The sequence below is a fragment of the Mizuhopecten yessoensis genome, unplaced genomic scaffold (genome assembly GCF_002113885.1).
Source record: "Mizuhopecten yessoensis strain PY_sf001 unplaced genomic scaffold, ASM211388v2 scaffold9875, whole genome shotgun sequence".
NCBI lineage: Eukaryota > Metazoa > Mollusca > Bivalvia > Pectinida > Pectinidae > Mizuhopecten > Mizuhopecten yessoensis.
Genome location: NW_018408266.1, coordinates 50,163 through 66,024, shown reverse-complemented (window position 1 = coordinate 66,024; position 15,862 = coordinate 50,163). Strand labels below are relative to the sequence as shown.

Below are 15,862 nucleotides of genomic sequence, written 5' to 3'. Positions count from 1 at the left end.
AATAAATAATTCCAATATATATACATCGTACATATGTCTCAAAAAAACCTTTATGAAATCCACTAAAACCCTCGAAATGAGCAGTCTTGTTTTGTAATGTTTTAAATAATTCAAATTGTGCTACTTGTGTAAAAAAATTCATATACTCGCCTCATAAACTGTGCACGACGGTTAACGCCCCGGGGGCGTTCGATCAATCAATTACTCTTTTTTTAAATCTGTATAGAGCAACAGGCCATTTCGATTTTACTCCTTGTAGATTGTAAAACATGTCAGTGAAGAAACGACAAACGCAAAATATATAACAAATATACGAGGAACTGTCTTTTTTTCTTTTTATTAGAAAGTTACAGCACTTAGCATTACATCCATTGCATAAATATATCCTGAACAGCGAGGACATGTTGACACTAGCAACGGTACCCCCTGTCCCACGGTTCTCGGATACCTCTAAAGCATTAACCAGTCAGGCCACGGTTAAAAGTAAAGACCTTTATTAAAGAAAAAAGAAAACTTGACTGAAGTATAATCATTTTCCTTGACATGTAAGGATAAAGGTCCAAATTATACCTAGTTCAGTCAACATAAGACTTTTCCGATCAATATTAGACCTTGCCCGGTCAACATCGATAGCATACCGAACCCGGTCAACATCGATATCATATACCGTCAACAATAATAGACCAGCCCCGTCAACATCAGACCTAAACCGGTCAACATTAAAGCAAGCGGAGTCAACATTATACCTAGTCGGCTCATCATTAGACCAACATGTAGCTCGTTACCCTGTTTCCAGAAAGAACATGAACCGAACCTACATCTGTATCAGTGAGGCGTTTGTACAGAGTTGTACATACTGTTTTCCCGTATAAATATCAATGCAGATGTACAGCGGAAATAGCTACTATCAGGCCAACAGGGAGGTAACCGTGGCTAGTGTCATTAACGTGTTTGGTGACAATTGTAATACAAAAGTGAAACTACTTCCAGAAATGTTGAGTTACACTTATATAACACATTGGCACCTCAACTTGTCCTGTCAAAGCACAAAGTGGATACAAGTCCCTTACAAAGAGATCTGTTTGTTAACTTAAATACAGGAAATAATATCATTTAAATTAAGTTCATATTACATATCCGCCATTTGCGGAACGAAAAACCAAAGTTTGCCGTAAACAAAAAACATGTTTCAAAAGAAAATATTTCAAACGTCATAACCGTTAAATTTAGAATTTGTTTCTTCATTGTAAACTTCTGAGGGTTTTTTAAAGATTTTTATTAAAACTCAAACCTTATCTTCCTTCTCTACCGGGGGAATTAAAACGTTCAAACCAATAAAATACAAAGGCGAAACAGCACTAAGCCGAACTGACGCGGAGAGTATTGTATAGAGTATTACATTTCAGATCGTTATTGCTATAGAATACATCCTACATCTATGGGTAAACTACAAAGGTGAGTATTGTTCAGTGTAAATAGTAACTATCCATATATATATTACGTCACATGACCCCAATCCGAAGGTCAAGTACAATTTTCTCGAGCGCATTTTCTCCACGCGAGATACATGATTGCTGCGACGATATTTACACACACAAAAGGAAACAGAGTAAGCTTTACCACGATTTAACTCTAAAAGTACCACACTACCACAGTATTTGGTATACCACACCACCAAGGTACTGGTATACCACACTACCACGGTATTGGTATACAACACTACCATGGTATTTGGTATACCACACCACCAAGGTATTGCACACCAACACGGTACTGGTATAACACACTACCACGGTATTGGTATAACATACTACCACGGTACTGGTATACCATACTACCACGGTACTGGTATACCACACTACCACGGTATAGGTATACAACACTACCATGGTATTTAGTATAACATACTACCACGTTGCTGGTATAACATACTAACACGGTATTGGTACACCACACTACCACGGTATTGGTATAACAAACTACCACGTTGCTGGTATAACATACTACCACGGTATTGGTACACCACACTACCATGGTACTGGTATAACACACTAGCGCGGTACTGGTATAACAAACTACCACGTTGCTGGTATAACATACTACCAAGGTATTGGTACACCACACTACCATGGTACTGGTATAACATACTACCACGGCACTGGTATCACATTTGCGCGAGTAGATTTCCATGTGGTTCTAGTAAAGGCGAACTAAGCACACTTTAAAACTTTAAAGTATTATATGAGATGAATCCAGACGAATTCGAGCTCTGTGACGTAATATTCAAATCACTTTTACACAATACACAAATATGTAAAAAATAAATATAGAACTTATTAATAATAAACATACACATGTACTCCAAACGTATGACAACAGCGCACACCACTTGACCAGAGCTCGTGCTATTTATAAAGCCAATCGAAATCTATTTTTAACTTATATGCAAAAAAAACAGTCAAGTATTCAGTTATACACATGACGAAGAATTAAACAAACATTTAGAACTTGGAATCTTGTACAACATGGAAAGGCGCGTTAAACTGGTAAGAAACTGATCTCTGCTCAAACAAAGCTGATGTAGAAAAGCATTCGTGACATGAAATGTACATATTCACTACAAACGCACTTTTACACTGTCATTTTTACAACACATACAGGACTCAGGAGCGTAGTTGTAACACCGGTAACACTGCAGCTAGTAAACCATGCCGGAAGTTTCTATTCAAGTCTTGGAATATAACTATTTATTGACTAAAACGTGTCATGTGCTGAAAATTTTCTTACACCACGTGTATAGTAGAATTTGGATCGCATACTGTACATTTGTACGTATATAAAAAAAATTAAACAAGCGTTTTGTTGATAGCGACATACAACACAAACACACAGTTGATTGAGATGATGGCGTGGGCAGTGGTGACTAGAAGAAGGCGAGAGATTGAACATAGACCGTAAACAAGGGAAATATGTTAAAAAATCGTAAATGGTATTAAATAAAAATGGAATAAACACAAAAGCATCGATAAAACAAGTGGCTGTACTGTCTATGTACAAGTAATAAACCGAACTCGTAAACAAGTTTACCGTCTATATACAGATAATGAATCGAACTCAGAAACAAGTGCTATTTAGCTTAACAATAATATGTCTACCTAATACCCGTGAATACTGGACTTACCCTGCCCCGATTCAGAGTGTCGCCGAATGACTGTGGATAGGAACTACCAACCCACTGACTGTAGGTAAGAGCTTCCAGCCCACCCTCCCTTGTGGAACATCAAACGTCACCAAGATGAGACCAAATCTCGTTTGTTCTCATGATTTGTCCGTGATTTACGTGAGTTCATCGGAAGTACGGTTAGGTAGGGTACGACAGCTTACATTTAAACTACAAATAGTCTCGTTTTCATACACCCTTTGAAATGAGTTTCTACATTCCTGTGGTCACGTGACATGGCCTATATGGCGCTCATGCCATGCGCTATGCACAATAATATTCCCTGTTACAATAATAAGGCGTAGACATGATATCTTCCATCATGTATTGATGTAACACTTTCCTGTGCGCTGTAAGTGGCGATATTAAACAGATTAGATCGATATTTCTAGGAAAGCATTTCGTCAGTATAGACTGGACGTCTTATGCATTATACGGCGCCTTCAAAATGCCCATCAACTATAAAGATTGGATTTATGCCAAATGTTGAGCGAAGAAAAAATATTTTCACACTTTTCTATTAGTTTCATCCCTGTCAAAATCCTAAGGAAATAGGGTGACGTTGACCTCGGTCAGCCACTAACTGTAACACGATAAGTAATTGCCCTATCGAGAAACATGCCAACAAGGATGAGCATGTATTTGATGTTCTCCAGAATCTTAGCTCTGGTTCCTAATTCACCACTTGTGGCAGTGACCGCCCTAATACGTATTTATCTGTACATATCACCCGTGCATAGAGGAATGATTGAAGAGTTCTGCCTGAATATCTAATTTCTGTTATAATTACAACATAAGCAATGACAATACAAATGATAACAATGACAATGCGCATGACAGGAAGTTAGTTGTGGCTGCGTTTGTTCCTCCATCACCCTCTGGTTCTGGGGTTGCTTCTGGAAAAAAAGTGAATAACAACAATCAACAATCTTGATTATTCAAGACGGAACAATTCATTATTTTACTATCATTATCGATAAGCATATCGGTAAAGATCTGAATCCAAAACTTCTTTCGCGTTTTGAACAATGTCTGACGATTGTTTTCGAGTTCATTCGAATTAACCAATCATAAAATTGTCTCGCTATTTTGCGAAGTTTAAGTAGTGGTTTAGAGAGTATTACATGTATACGCAGAGGTTCAGCAATCAAGGGAAATGAAACTCCTGCAAAACAGGGGAAATACCTCACACTTCCAGCATAAACATAATTTTCTACTGTAGGCAAAAGGTGCAACATTCTGAATTTGAGAAACAAAGCTCTAAGAGGGGTTTTTTAATCAGTGAAAAGAAGAATCGCATTCCTTTATAGAAGAACATATTCAGAACACACCAAGAAGACTTTCATTTGTTCATCTTCCCTCCATACCCGGGAAAGTATCGAAACACTATTCATTGCTTTTACAAATAATGTAAGTCACAACAAAACACATGAACACTGCCTGTCTTCACTTCTTGTCCGTTGCCCCTTCCAACAAAACCTTGTCCATATCCAACTATGCAATACTGTGCAGGGATCTTTCTACAATAATCAAAACATCGTTCTGTCACAGAATGACCTGCACCGTCACACAATAACCTTTCTGGCCTCACGTGCTTACCTTGACCTCCGACTACGACATCCACATCTGGTTTTTGCGTTTCTGGTTCCGGCGAGGGTGTGGCATCCGGATCTGGTTTGCCGGCTGTTGTTGGGGTTGGGTACTGGATACAATACGGGGGATCTTCTGGCCGAGGGCACGCATCCTCTGAGGAAACAATTGACAAACTGTATTACACATGCACAATGACGTAAATAGATTTTGGATGTACATCACTTGGAGTAGAGTATTGTACACGGACCATCTTTCTACAATTGTATAAAATAGCCCACGTTTAGTGAAACACGGAGGGGGCTAGGTAGAGGGGCAGCCCAAACGGCTTCAATATCGAGATATGTGGGGACACTAGTACATGCATTCGTTAGTGTTAAGACAAGGCGGTATGTGAGCGACCGCTTTGGGCCATGCAAAGAATACATTACTTTTTTTAGAAATCTAAAATGCTAATACACAGTAGTGAGTAGATATATAACTTCATGGTAATACTGACGTTGATAAAAGTTTGACAAGTAGAAAAATACCCATACAAAACAGCCCCTTAGAGTACACAATTATAAACATGTGTGTTAATAATTTAAAAAAAAAAAGATTCGATAGTTTATTAGTTTTTCGGTTCGATAATTTCTATAAGGGTATAGTTTAAACAAAATTACATGTCACTTTACATCTGTATGTGATAATATTTGTTCTGAAATCCCAGGTAAGAAAATTATATCAGAAATAAATCATGTAGTTGCTATATTTTCTTTTCTAATTTAACGCCAGGAAAGTCCTATGTTCCCATTGTATGATATAAACAAATAGTTTCGGTCTGAACGCAATTGCTACGAGTCAAATTTTCGCAGTGAGAACGGTTACCGTATGGCAGACCAAAAAAAATAACCGTTCGCGGAACGAAAAATGAGTTTGACAAGTCTCCAGGAAGGAAGAAGATAAAAATTGCAGACATGACGGAGAGATGAAAGAGGATAAAATGTTTTAATGTTTTGGCAAGCTACAGGTAAGAGGTGAGATTTCTTCTAGACAAGTGAGTATGGGGACCCAAAGGGTACATGTATTTTTTTTTAACTATGATATAAGTTTTATCAAATTATATTATCACTCTTGTTGGCAAAGATGGTAGCGCAGTTGGCCCAGATAGAAGCGCAAACGCCCTAGCAACAACCTCCGACCATATAGCTACACATAAACGTTAACGCGTCGCCCTGCAGTTTTCTTCGTTTAAAATTTACCATTTCGTCACGTTCGCTAAGCCATGCATTTTTGTTTGGTTGTCTGTAAATTTAATATAATCAATATTTGGAGGCATTTGTTTCGCGACATTTCCAGTCATGCGCATACCAACTATTAAAATTCGCGAGTGGAAAGGCTATTGCTCAATATATGCACAGAATCTTTTGAACTCTTCCAATTCAAAGGTTGGAACAGTTCAGTATGAAATTCAGGGGTGAATGATTTAATTATAAATAATTCATCAAGGCTACATGTCTAGTCTTGCCGGATAAAACAGTTTTCCACACTTAGTTTTTGGTATTTGGCAGTGGTACGGGGATCCTTAAAATTCATAAATTCATGGTGATTTTGTGATACAATGACATTTATATGTATGAACAAATAATATCACTAAGACATGCATGGAAAATGCCGTCTTAACCTTTGACCTCTATACTAGCGAAATTCTGGGTAGGTGGTATAAAGCACACTGGGGTTGTCATTCGTGAAAATAAGGGAAAAAAGAATGCCATATTAAGAAAACTGTTCTTTCAAAGCAATTTTGCCTTGATCACTGGTAAAATGTGTTGGTGAACATGACACTGGTAAAAATGTGTTGGTGAACATGACGCTTAAGCTTTAAACGGCTTCAGGTTTCATTCTTCCAGTATGAAAGCAAGCGGAAAGGACAAATTCCGTAATAATCGCTAAAATAATGTAGCGCTTAATGCTCAATTGTCATTTTCATTTGGCATTCACATTGGCTATGAATGCCAAATGAGGAAGGGGATTTAGCATTTATGCAGACAGGTGTATATATTTAGGTTGTTTATCTAATAAATAGAACAGTCAAAAGGGGTCAGTGATGTCTAACTTCCCAACGTTTAACTATGGCGTCATAATAGTGATGACATACAACATTTGGTCAATACTAGACTGGCCACCGTCTCTAGAATATTGAATCACAAAGAAAAAAATAAACTCTGAATAGTTTTGATTACTTGGATGTCTGATTCTAGAGTTCTAAACTAGGGGGAGATAAGCTAGTAGTAAAATGCAGCCAGGAAATTCTTTATAAATCTACGTCATGACATTCAAAGTCGTATTTTTAATGCCCAGCCTTACATACGTTTTACTTAACGCCGTTTCGACGTTAAATATAATGCAGGTTTTACTCTATGACGTTTCATCAATATATCATGCATAGCTATTCAAAAGGTACAGAAGTGGATCTGTAGCTTGTTGCTGCAACCTTTATTCAAGTTGTGTTGTACACTGTCTTAAGCTTCACATGTGTTAACATGTTTCAATTTTGCCGGCCATTTTTTTTATACTGTACTTGAAGCCAAATGACGGGAAAAGTTAACAATAACACTTCTTTTTTTTGTACAATTATAATCACTTTCCACAAACACAATTTGGGAAAGATCATTAAATACTTACCATCATTAGTAAAGTGTGTACGCTGGAGTCCACACACAGCAGCAACCTCGGAAATAATGTCCGCTTCAAATGCTGTGTACCTGAGTGCATATGCTTCTGACGTTTTCTCCATGAACATCAGGTACTTCATACCTACCTCCAGGTCGGAAAACGGGCATTCTCCTGAAAGTAGAAAATATTGGGACATCAGTATACTGTATGATGAAAACAGGACATAATACATGTGTACACATGAAGGTAGGTGGTCGGGTGGCGCAGTGACTAGCGAACTTGCCTTTCACCAAGGCGGTCGGGGTTCGATACCCCGATCGGAAGCCAATGGGATCAGCTGCGCGACCACGTGGGTTTTACTCGGGAACTCGATGTCGTCCTATGAAAGTTTTATCATTCATGCATCCTCACTCAGATAAACCCATACAGGCCCGAAACATACCTATACTGAAGTATGGGCCGATCTTACACCCATTCTTGGGCTAAATGAGAGGGAGTCCTCAAATTTGACATCCAAGCTGTGCTATAAAATCCAATAAACTATTGGTATTCAGCTTTCAAATATGTGATTAAAATCAATGTTTGTAAGTATACGGACATAGTACATAGGCCTGGTACAAAGGGGCAAAGACAGTATGTAAAATTTTAAATACGCATATTCACGGGTAATAAAATTTACTTTACGATGACGTGGATGTTCGTGGTCTATAAAATTTTCGATCATTGACAATGTGCATACTATTTAAAAACTTGAGAAAGTAGTCTTGTTTCAGCAGCGCTATACATGACGGATATTTTTTAACAAGCTCGTACGTTTTATAATTGTGATATCCTGTTTATTGAGAGGCGGCTGTGCATTCACCGTGACGCCACCTACTGGCCGAGGATGATAAATTTTACCGTATATGGTATTGGACCCCTGTTTTCTCGAACGTATTATTGTTGTCAACAGTCTACTCCAAAGGGGATCAAGGTTAATACTTAAGTTAATGAAAACTCCTTAGCTCGCGTGTTTTTCACGTATTGTCAAATTGAGAATGACACAAATCACGCGCCTATATACAGGAACGTCGACATTGACCTCGGATACAAAGACGGCTATCTACAGAGCATGCAGCTATATTCTCATATTAAATAAGAACCCCTTGTTGACCCCTATTAATCCCAGTGACCTATGGACGTATTGCCATGGAGATATATCGACAACCGCGTGACTTACTCGTCCAGGTTCCCCGAGGAGAAGGATAAGCATAGTTATGATAGAATAGAGGCCTAATCCCCGGGCTGATGTTTTCATCAGTCTCCCTCATATATACATATATCACTGATACAAAATTATAAAATGTAGGCCGGATTTGACCGACATTGGAGCAAAGAGCAAAACCCGGACACATTGCTCAGCCATAGAATCTGGTGGCCGTAACACAAGATGGCAGATACGCGGACAGTTGATGCATGTAATTTCGGACAAGACAACAAGTACAATGTACTTCAGTCAAATTAGACATCGTTCAAACCACTGACTACTGCTGCAAATGTACAGGAGATCGAGCAGAAAACGATCGTGGTTGTTTTCCCGATGTTTCGCCTTCATCATGGCTATGTCCATCAATAGATAGAAGAATTTCGTGCTGAACAATTTTTTCTGTGCCAATTCCCATCAAGTGTAATCAATCAACGCCGATATCTCCAACTCGCGATGATATTACATGACGCGATCGCTTTTCTTCTGTTTTATACACGCCAGCGATTCCTTTTGCGACAACATCTTGGGATCACCAGACTCGTTTGATGTTAAGCAAGGCTAGGTTTAATACACTTGTCTATTGTGCCTGTCTCGTTCACAGGTCTATTTCGTTATCTGAACCAGATCATAATTTTAAATCATGGTTTCCATTCACTTGAGACCATAGTGATCCTCTCGGATTCCTTATTGGCCCGAAAATATTAAAACAATTACAACACTTCATGTGACAAAATAAAGTGTCATATGATAAAAAAAAAAAAAAAAAACACATTCTATTATAAGGGCAACGGCATGAACAATTGTGCGTCGTTGGTTAAAATGTATCTGTCGAAATAATTAATTCAAAAAGGTCTCAGCTAATCTGAAAACATGGTGGTTATTTAAGTTTCTAAACAACCCAAAAATAACAACAGCTGCTCAAGACTATGAGATCATTGTTCTATTTCTTCATAGGTTTTGTTACAATAAGCCTAATGGATGTTGAAAAGAAGTCTAAAATGTCTCGACCAGGAAAAGGTCAAAGCAGTGAATCTTTGATCTCAAACATGAGATTATCAATTGCATCAATTTTGATAATCGTTTTCATTTTAGACATGAATAAGTCCAGAATAGTTTGCTCTATTTCCCTTTGGCCCCGCCCCACTGCTCTGAACAACAACAACATCTATTCATACTGTATTGAATCTCATTTAATCAGTGATGCTACGAACTTTGGAACTCTTTTTTAAATATCTACTTCAGGTTCCCCTATAGGACCCAATCCTACGCCCCAGAAAGACCAATATCTTCGTTTACAAAGGTTGCATACCAATCATTGAATAACCCGGGGATAATCTATTCCAAATATAATAACAATCCTTTCAGCTGTTCTGGATAAGAGTAGACTTTTAGGGGGTACATGACGATGGACGTTGCGTAACACTATCTTCGGCTCACATTGACCTTCGACACGGATAAGCTAATTACTAATTCATAACGGATATCTGACATCTACTGATGGGGCCGAAAAAACTTCCAAGCAGGCAACAACTACATACGTAATAAATGCACAATGCTTATGAAGGAATTTGGAGTAAGGTTGTACACGTTCAAGTTAATTTTATATCAAAAGCAATATTGTTTAAAGTATGAAATAAGCATACGACAGATAACATTTGAACCCTTTCGGTATCATTTATAACCGGATAATAGTAAATGGATGCTCTGACATAGAATGACCCAATTGAATTGGTATGTGTAATTCCCCACCTCCTCCTCCTCCTCCTCCTCCTCCTCCTCCTCAGCATTGCCTCATGCTATCCACATATTTAACTCCCATTATAATCTGTTTAACATTTTAGAGGTATTTTAGCACTGCCGTCATTGTCCTGTCTCCCCCGTGTGTGTAGTATTTAGTAGATATCGCGTTTGTCATCGGTACATTCCGTAACACCGCCGCTTATCGCCGACTTTACATGAATTTTATATGTAAATTGGAGTGTGTTTATTTACTTTGCAGTGCCCAGACATGCTGTGTTGGACCCCGCAAAGGTGCTCCACTTGTTGTGTGTTTTACGACCCTCCCTTGTGATACAAACCACGAGAAGCTGCGATGTATCCGACTGTCAGCTTAAAGAAATCTTATCAGGACAGGCAAAATTCTATCTCCATGAAACTGACACGATGAAACAAGCATAATTACTCCGAAAACAAAACGACGATTATTACTGCATATAAAAAGGGGTATGTGTAGTATAAACGCACCTCCCGTCGGCCGCGCGAGACAACTTAACGGTTCTTGTTGTACGAGTTATATTGCTCTGGCCGAAAAACGGGTTTTGATCTAGCTTCGCGAGAATTCCCGAGGTAAAAAGAACATCTCGTAAATCTCGGCTGATTAGCCATTTTATTCATTTCCTCGTTCCAAGTCCATATTTTATCTCTTTTGTGATATTGTGTGTCATTTGCAGAGTCGCTTATAATTAATCGGAAAGCGTTGTTAAGAAGAGAGAAAGCGGAGAGGTCCAGAGAAGGGCAGGGGGCATAATTTATTCACATTACTAATTAATAACATGCATTATTTCCTTTTTATTTATGACAGGAAATGAAAAGAACACCAGTTATTAGAGTTCATGGCATTTCGCTGAATCTGACCCTATTTACCAGAGCGGATCACCCGCTGTTATAGTTTCGCAGGAGTCATCACCGACGCCTAATCATTGACCACAATTATTGTCGTTGATTTTGTGTATTCCTAAAGTTTTCTTTGTTCACAGTGACCAATATGCGACCGACAAGCAGCCAAGTCGTTTAATTAATCGCATTAAGCTATTTTAACAAAGGCCCCAAGCCCCGAAAGGGCCGAAGATACCCCATATAACCCCAAATTAATGTTTGCAGCGTGACAGATTTGCAATGACCGATTTTCTTCATAACCGTTTAGTTTGACCTCAACCTCTCAGAAAAGGTCAAAGTTGAAGACCCGGTGCGTATTTTAAGTTTCATATGAACATATGTTTGATCCGCGGGTGATCCGTGGGTAAAAGTACTAGAGTTGGAGCAAAATACGTGAACAGATACAATTACCATTGACATAACTGTGACCAACGGGGTCAAAAGTTCACCCACAAAAACTGGTTCTCGTTATCTCCAAAGACAAAAGAGTTATTATATTACAGTCGGAATGTTCCGCATGTCACCCTATCTCTCAGTAGACCCACAAGACAGTTACATTGTAGCACGCATCCATCACGGTCTACATAAATATAGCGTGTTATCATTAGAATTGTTCGTGCGGTTTGTTTAAATCCGATAAATATCTATTCTAAAATGTGTTTCCTGGTTTGACAAAAAAAAGCTTGTATCGGAAAACAAGGTGATGAGAGAAAATGTGTATAGTACACGCGGATGTACAGTTAAGTTTTGTTTATACATGAAGGCATTATAAACAGAGACAAACATATCGTCTCCGACACCCCAACATAATTATTTATGTAGAGTATAGATGTATGGTGGACGGGGGGGTATGAAGACGCACGTAATATCTCCGTCATTCACAAGGTTGTGATCCTCGTTAAATGGGTGGGTTGGTGGTACGCGAGGGGAGGGGGATTTACTCTGTTATATGGTAGTGATGTACGTGTGTTGGGTAGGGTAGATACCGAGACACATGAACATTTACCGTCTCTGTTACATGGTAGTGATGTACGTGTGTTGGGTATAGAGTAGATACCGAGACACGCGAACATTTACCGTCTCTGTTACATGGTAGTGATGTACGTACATGAACATTTACCGTCTCTGTTACATGGTAGTGAAGTACGTGTGTTGGGTATAGGGTAGATCCCGAGACACATGAACATTTACTGTCTCTGTTACATGGTAGTGATGTACTTGTGTTGGGTATAGGGTAGATACCGAGACACACGCACATTAACAGTCTCTGTTACATGGTAGTGATGTACGTGTGTTGTGTATAGGGTAGATACCGAGACACACGCACATTAACAGTCTCTGTTACATGGTAGTGATGTACGTGTGTCGGGTATAGGGTAGATACCGAGACACACGCACATTAACAGTCTCTGTTACATGGTAGTGATGTACGTATGTTGGGTAGGGTAGATACCGAGACACATGAACACTTACCGTCTCTGTTACATGGTAGTGCTGTACGTGTGTTGGGTATAGGGTAGATCCCGAGACACATGAACATTTACCGTCCCTGTTACATGGTAGTGATGTACGTGTGTGGGGTATAGAGTAGATACCGAGACACGCGAACATTCACCGTCTCTGTTACATGGTAGTGATGTACTTGTGTTGTCATGGGTACAGGGAAGATACAGTGATGTACGTGTGTTGGGTAGGGTATACCGAGACACAAGAACATTTACCGTCTCTGTTACATGGTAGTGATGTACGTGTGTTGTCATGGGTACATGGTAAATACGGAGACACACGAACATTTACTGTCTCTGTTACATGGTAGTGATGTACGTGTGTTGTCATGGGTACAGGGTAAATACGGAGACACACGAACATTTACTGTCTCTGTTAAATGGTAGTGATGTACGTGTGTTGGGTATAGGGTAGATACCGAGACACAATAACATTTACTGTCTCTGTTACATGGTAGTGAAGTACGTGTGTTGGGTATAGGGTAGATACCGAGACACAAGACCATTTACTGTCTCTGTTACATGGTAGTGATGTACGTGTGTTGGGAAGGGTAGATACCGAGACACATGAACATTTACTGTCTCTGTTACGTGGTAGTGATGTACGTGTGTTGGGTATAGGGTAGCTAACGAGACACATGAATATTTACCGTCTCTGTTACATGGTAGTGATGTACGTGTGTTGTCATGGGTACAGGGTAGATACGGAGACACACGAACATTTACCGTCTCTGTTACATGGTAGTGATGTACGTGTGTTGTCATGGGTACAGGGTAGATACGGAGACACACGAACATTTACCGTCTCTGTGACATGGTAGTGATGTACGTGTGTTGGGTATAGGGTAGATACCGAGACACATGAATATTTACTGTCTCTGTTACATGGTAGTGATGTACGTGTGTTTTCATGGGTACAGGGTAGATACGGAGACATGAACATTTACCGTCTCTGTTACATGGTAGTGATGTACGTGTGTTGGGTGTAGGGTAGATACCGAGACACATGAACATTTACCGTCTCTGTTACATGGTAGTGATGTACGTGTGTTGGGTATAGGGTAGATACCGAGACACATGAACATTTACCGTCTCTGTTACATGGTAGTGATGTACGTGTGTTGGGTATAGGGTAGATACCGAGACACATGAATATTTACCGTCTCTGTTACATGGTAGTGATGTACGTGTGTTGGGTAGGGTAGATACCGAGACACATGAACATTTACCGTCTCTGTTACATGGTAGTGATGTATGTGTGTTGTCATCGGTACAGGGTAGATACCGAGACACACGAACATTTACCGTCTCTGTTACATGGTAGTGATGTACTTGTGTTGTCATGGGTACAGGGAAGATACGGCGACACACGAACATTTACCGTCTCTGTTACATGGTAGTGATGTATGTGTGTTGTCATCGGTACAGGGTAGATACCGAGACACACGAATATTTACCGTCTCTGTTACATGGTAGTGATGTACGTGTGTTGGGTATAGGGAAGATACCGAGACACATGAATATTTACCGTCTCTGTTACATGGTAGTGATGTACGTGTGTTGGGTAGGGTAGATACCTAGACACATGAACATTTACCGTCTCTGTTACATGGTAGTGATGTACTTGTGTTGTCATGGGTACAGGGAAGATACGGAGACACACGAACATTTACCGTCTCTGTTACATGGTAGTGATGTACGTGTGTTGGGTAGGGTAGATACCGAGACACACGAACATTTACCGTCTATGTTACATGGTAGTGATGTACGTGTGTTGGGTATAGGGTAGATACCGAGACTCATGAACATTTACCGTCTCTGTTACATGGTAGTGATGTACGTGTGTTGGTTAGGGTAGATACCGAGACAGATAAGCATGTACTGTCTCTGACAACACATGGTAGTGATGCACGTGTGTTGGTTAGGTACTGTCTCTTTTACATCATAGTGAAGCACTTTTGGTTGGGTAGCTAGGGGTGGATACCGGCACACGTACTGTCTCCGACAACACAGAGTAATGATGCACATGTGGCTGGGTAGGCTAGTTATTTATACAAAGCTACGTATTCCAACATATAAGAGTGAAGTTCGTGTGATGCGGAGTTAGGTTCTCATACACACAAACCGTCGGTCACCACATGCGAAAAGATGCACGTGCGACAACAGAGTAATGTAGGGTGTGGTCAGTATAACGCTGTTACTAGTACAACGCGCGGGATAAACATGTCCGAACGACTCACAAATAGTCAGCGCATATGTTGCCTGATGTACAGAGGTCTTACAAGTGACGGCTGATAAGTAACCGGCCTTATCAGAAAAGGTATCGGGCATTGTTATTTCTTTGTGCGAGTATTTTGGACCCGAAAGTATCCATCAAAAGATTACTGCGAGCACGCACTACAAGTGACAGCTGATGGAATCTTTGCTTCGCTACCGGGCCTTCTCGATCTCGCTGATTCACGTGCGACGTCAATTCAACTTGATACCTCTTGTCACTTTCACTCTGGGAAATACTTTACAGGAAATATGTATATATCAGTCAAAGCTACTTTGAAACCCGCCAGGTGTCAGGGGGTTTGGTACCGGTACAGGCAAAGAATGCAGAAACGATAAACAGGGAACAAAAAATGGTAAAAAACTGGAAAGTTTTATTTTTATGACCTAAAGAATAAGTCAAGATGAAATACACCAGTCTGTACTTTACACATATATATTGTACCATTTTGACGGATTAGGAGAAGGTTTTTAACTAAAGTAATAAAAAAAAACGAGCTTGTTCTGCTATTGGTCAATCACAAAAATTGTCTGTGCTCAAAACTAGCCATTAGAATTACCTTAACTAAAACTGAAGACAAGGAAATGCAGAAAGCTTGCCAACAGCATGCCGTTACCCTGGAACAGCAGCGATTTTTTTCAACTGTGAGGCATTCCCCAGAATTATATAATATCTTTACGTTACCAGGAAACGCAATTTGTACTACACTGTAAATG

General features: G+C 39.6%; 1 protein-coding gene across 1 annotated transcript in view; it reads right to left on the bottom strand.

Annotated features, from left to right (window-relative positions):
• Positions 1 to 320: 320 nt before the first annotated feature.
• The window catches only part of LOC110458958, a 38,536-nt gene continuing 22,994 nt past the window's right edge, over positions 321 to 15,862 (bottom strand). The window contains exons 2-4 of the mRNA XM_021510953.1: positions 7,475 to 7,636; positions 4,820 to 4,966; positions 321 to 4,116 (exon numbers count right to left, since the gene is read on the bottom strand). Coding sequence (XP_021366628.1) covers positions 4,007 to 4,116; positions 4,820 to 4,966; positions 7,475 to 7,636 — 419 coding nt within the window. The 3' untranslated portion in view covers positions 321 to 4,006. The remainder of the gene's footprint in view (positions 4,117 to 4,819; positions 4,967 to 7,474; positions 7,637 to 15,862) is intronic.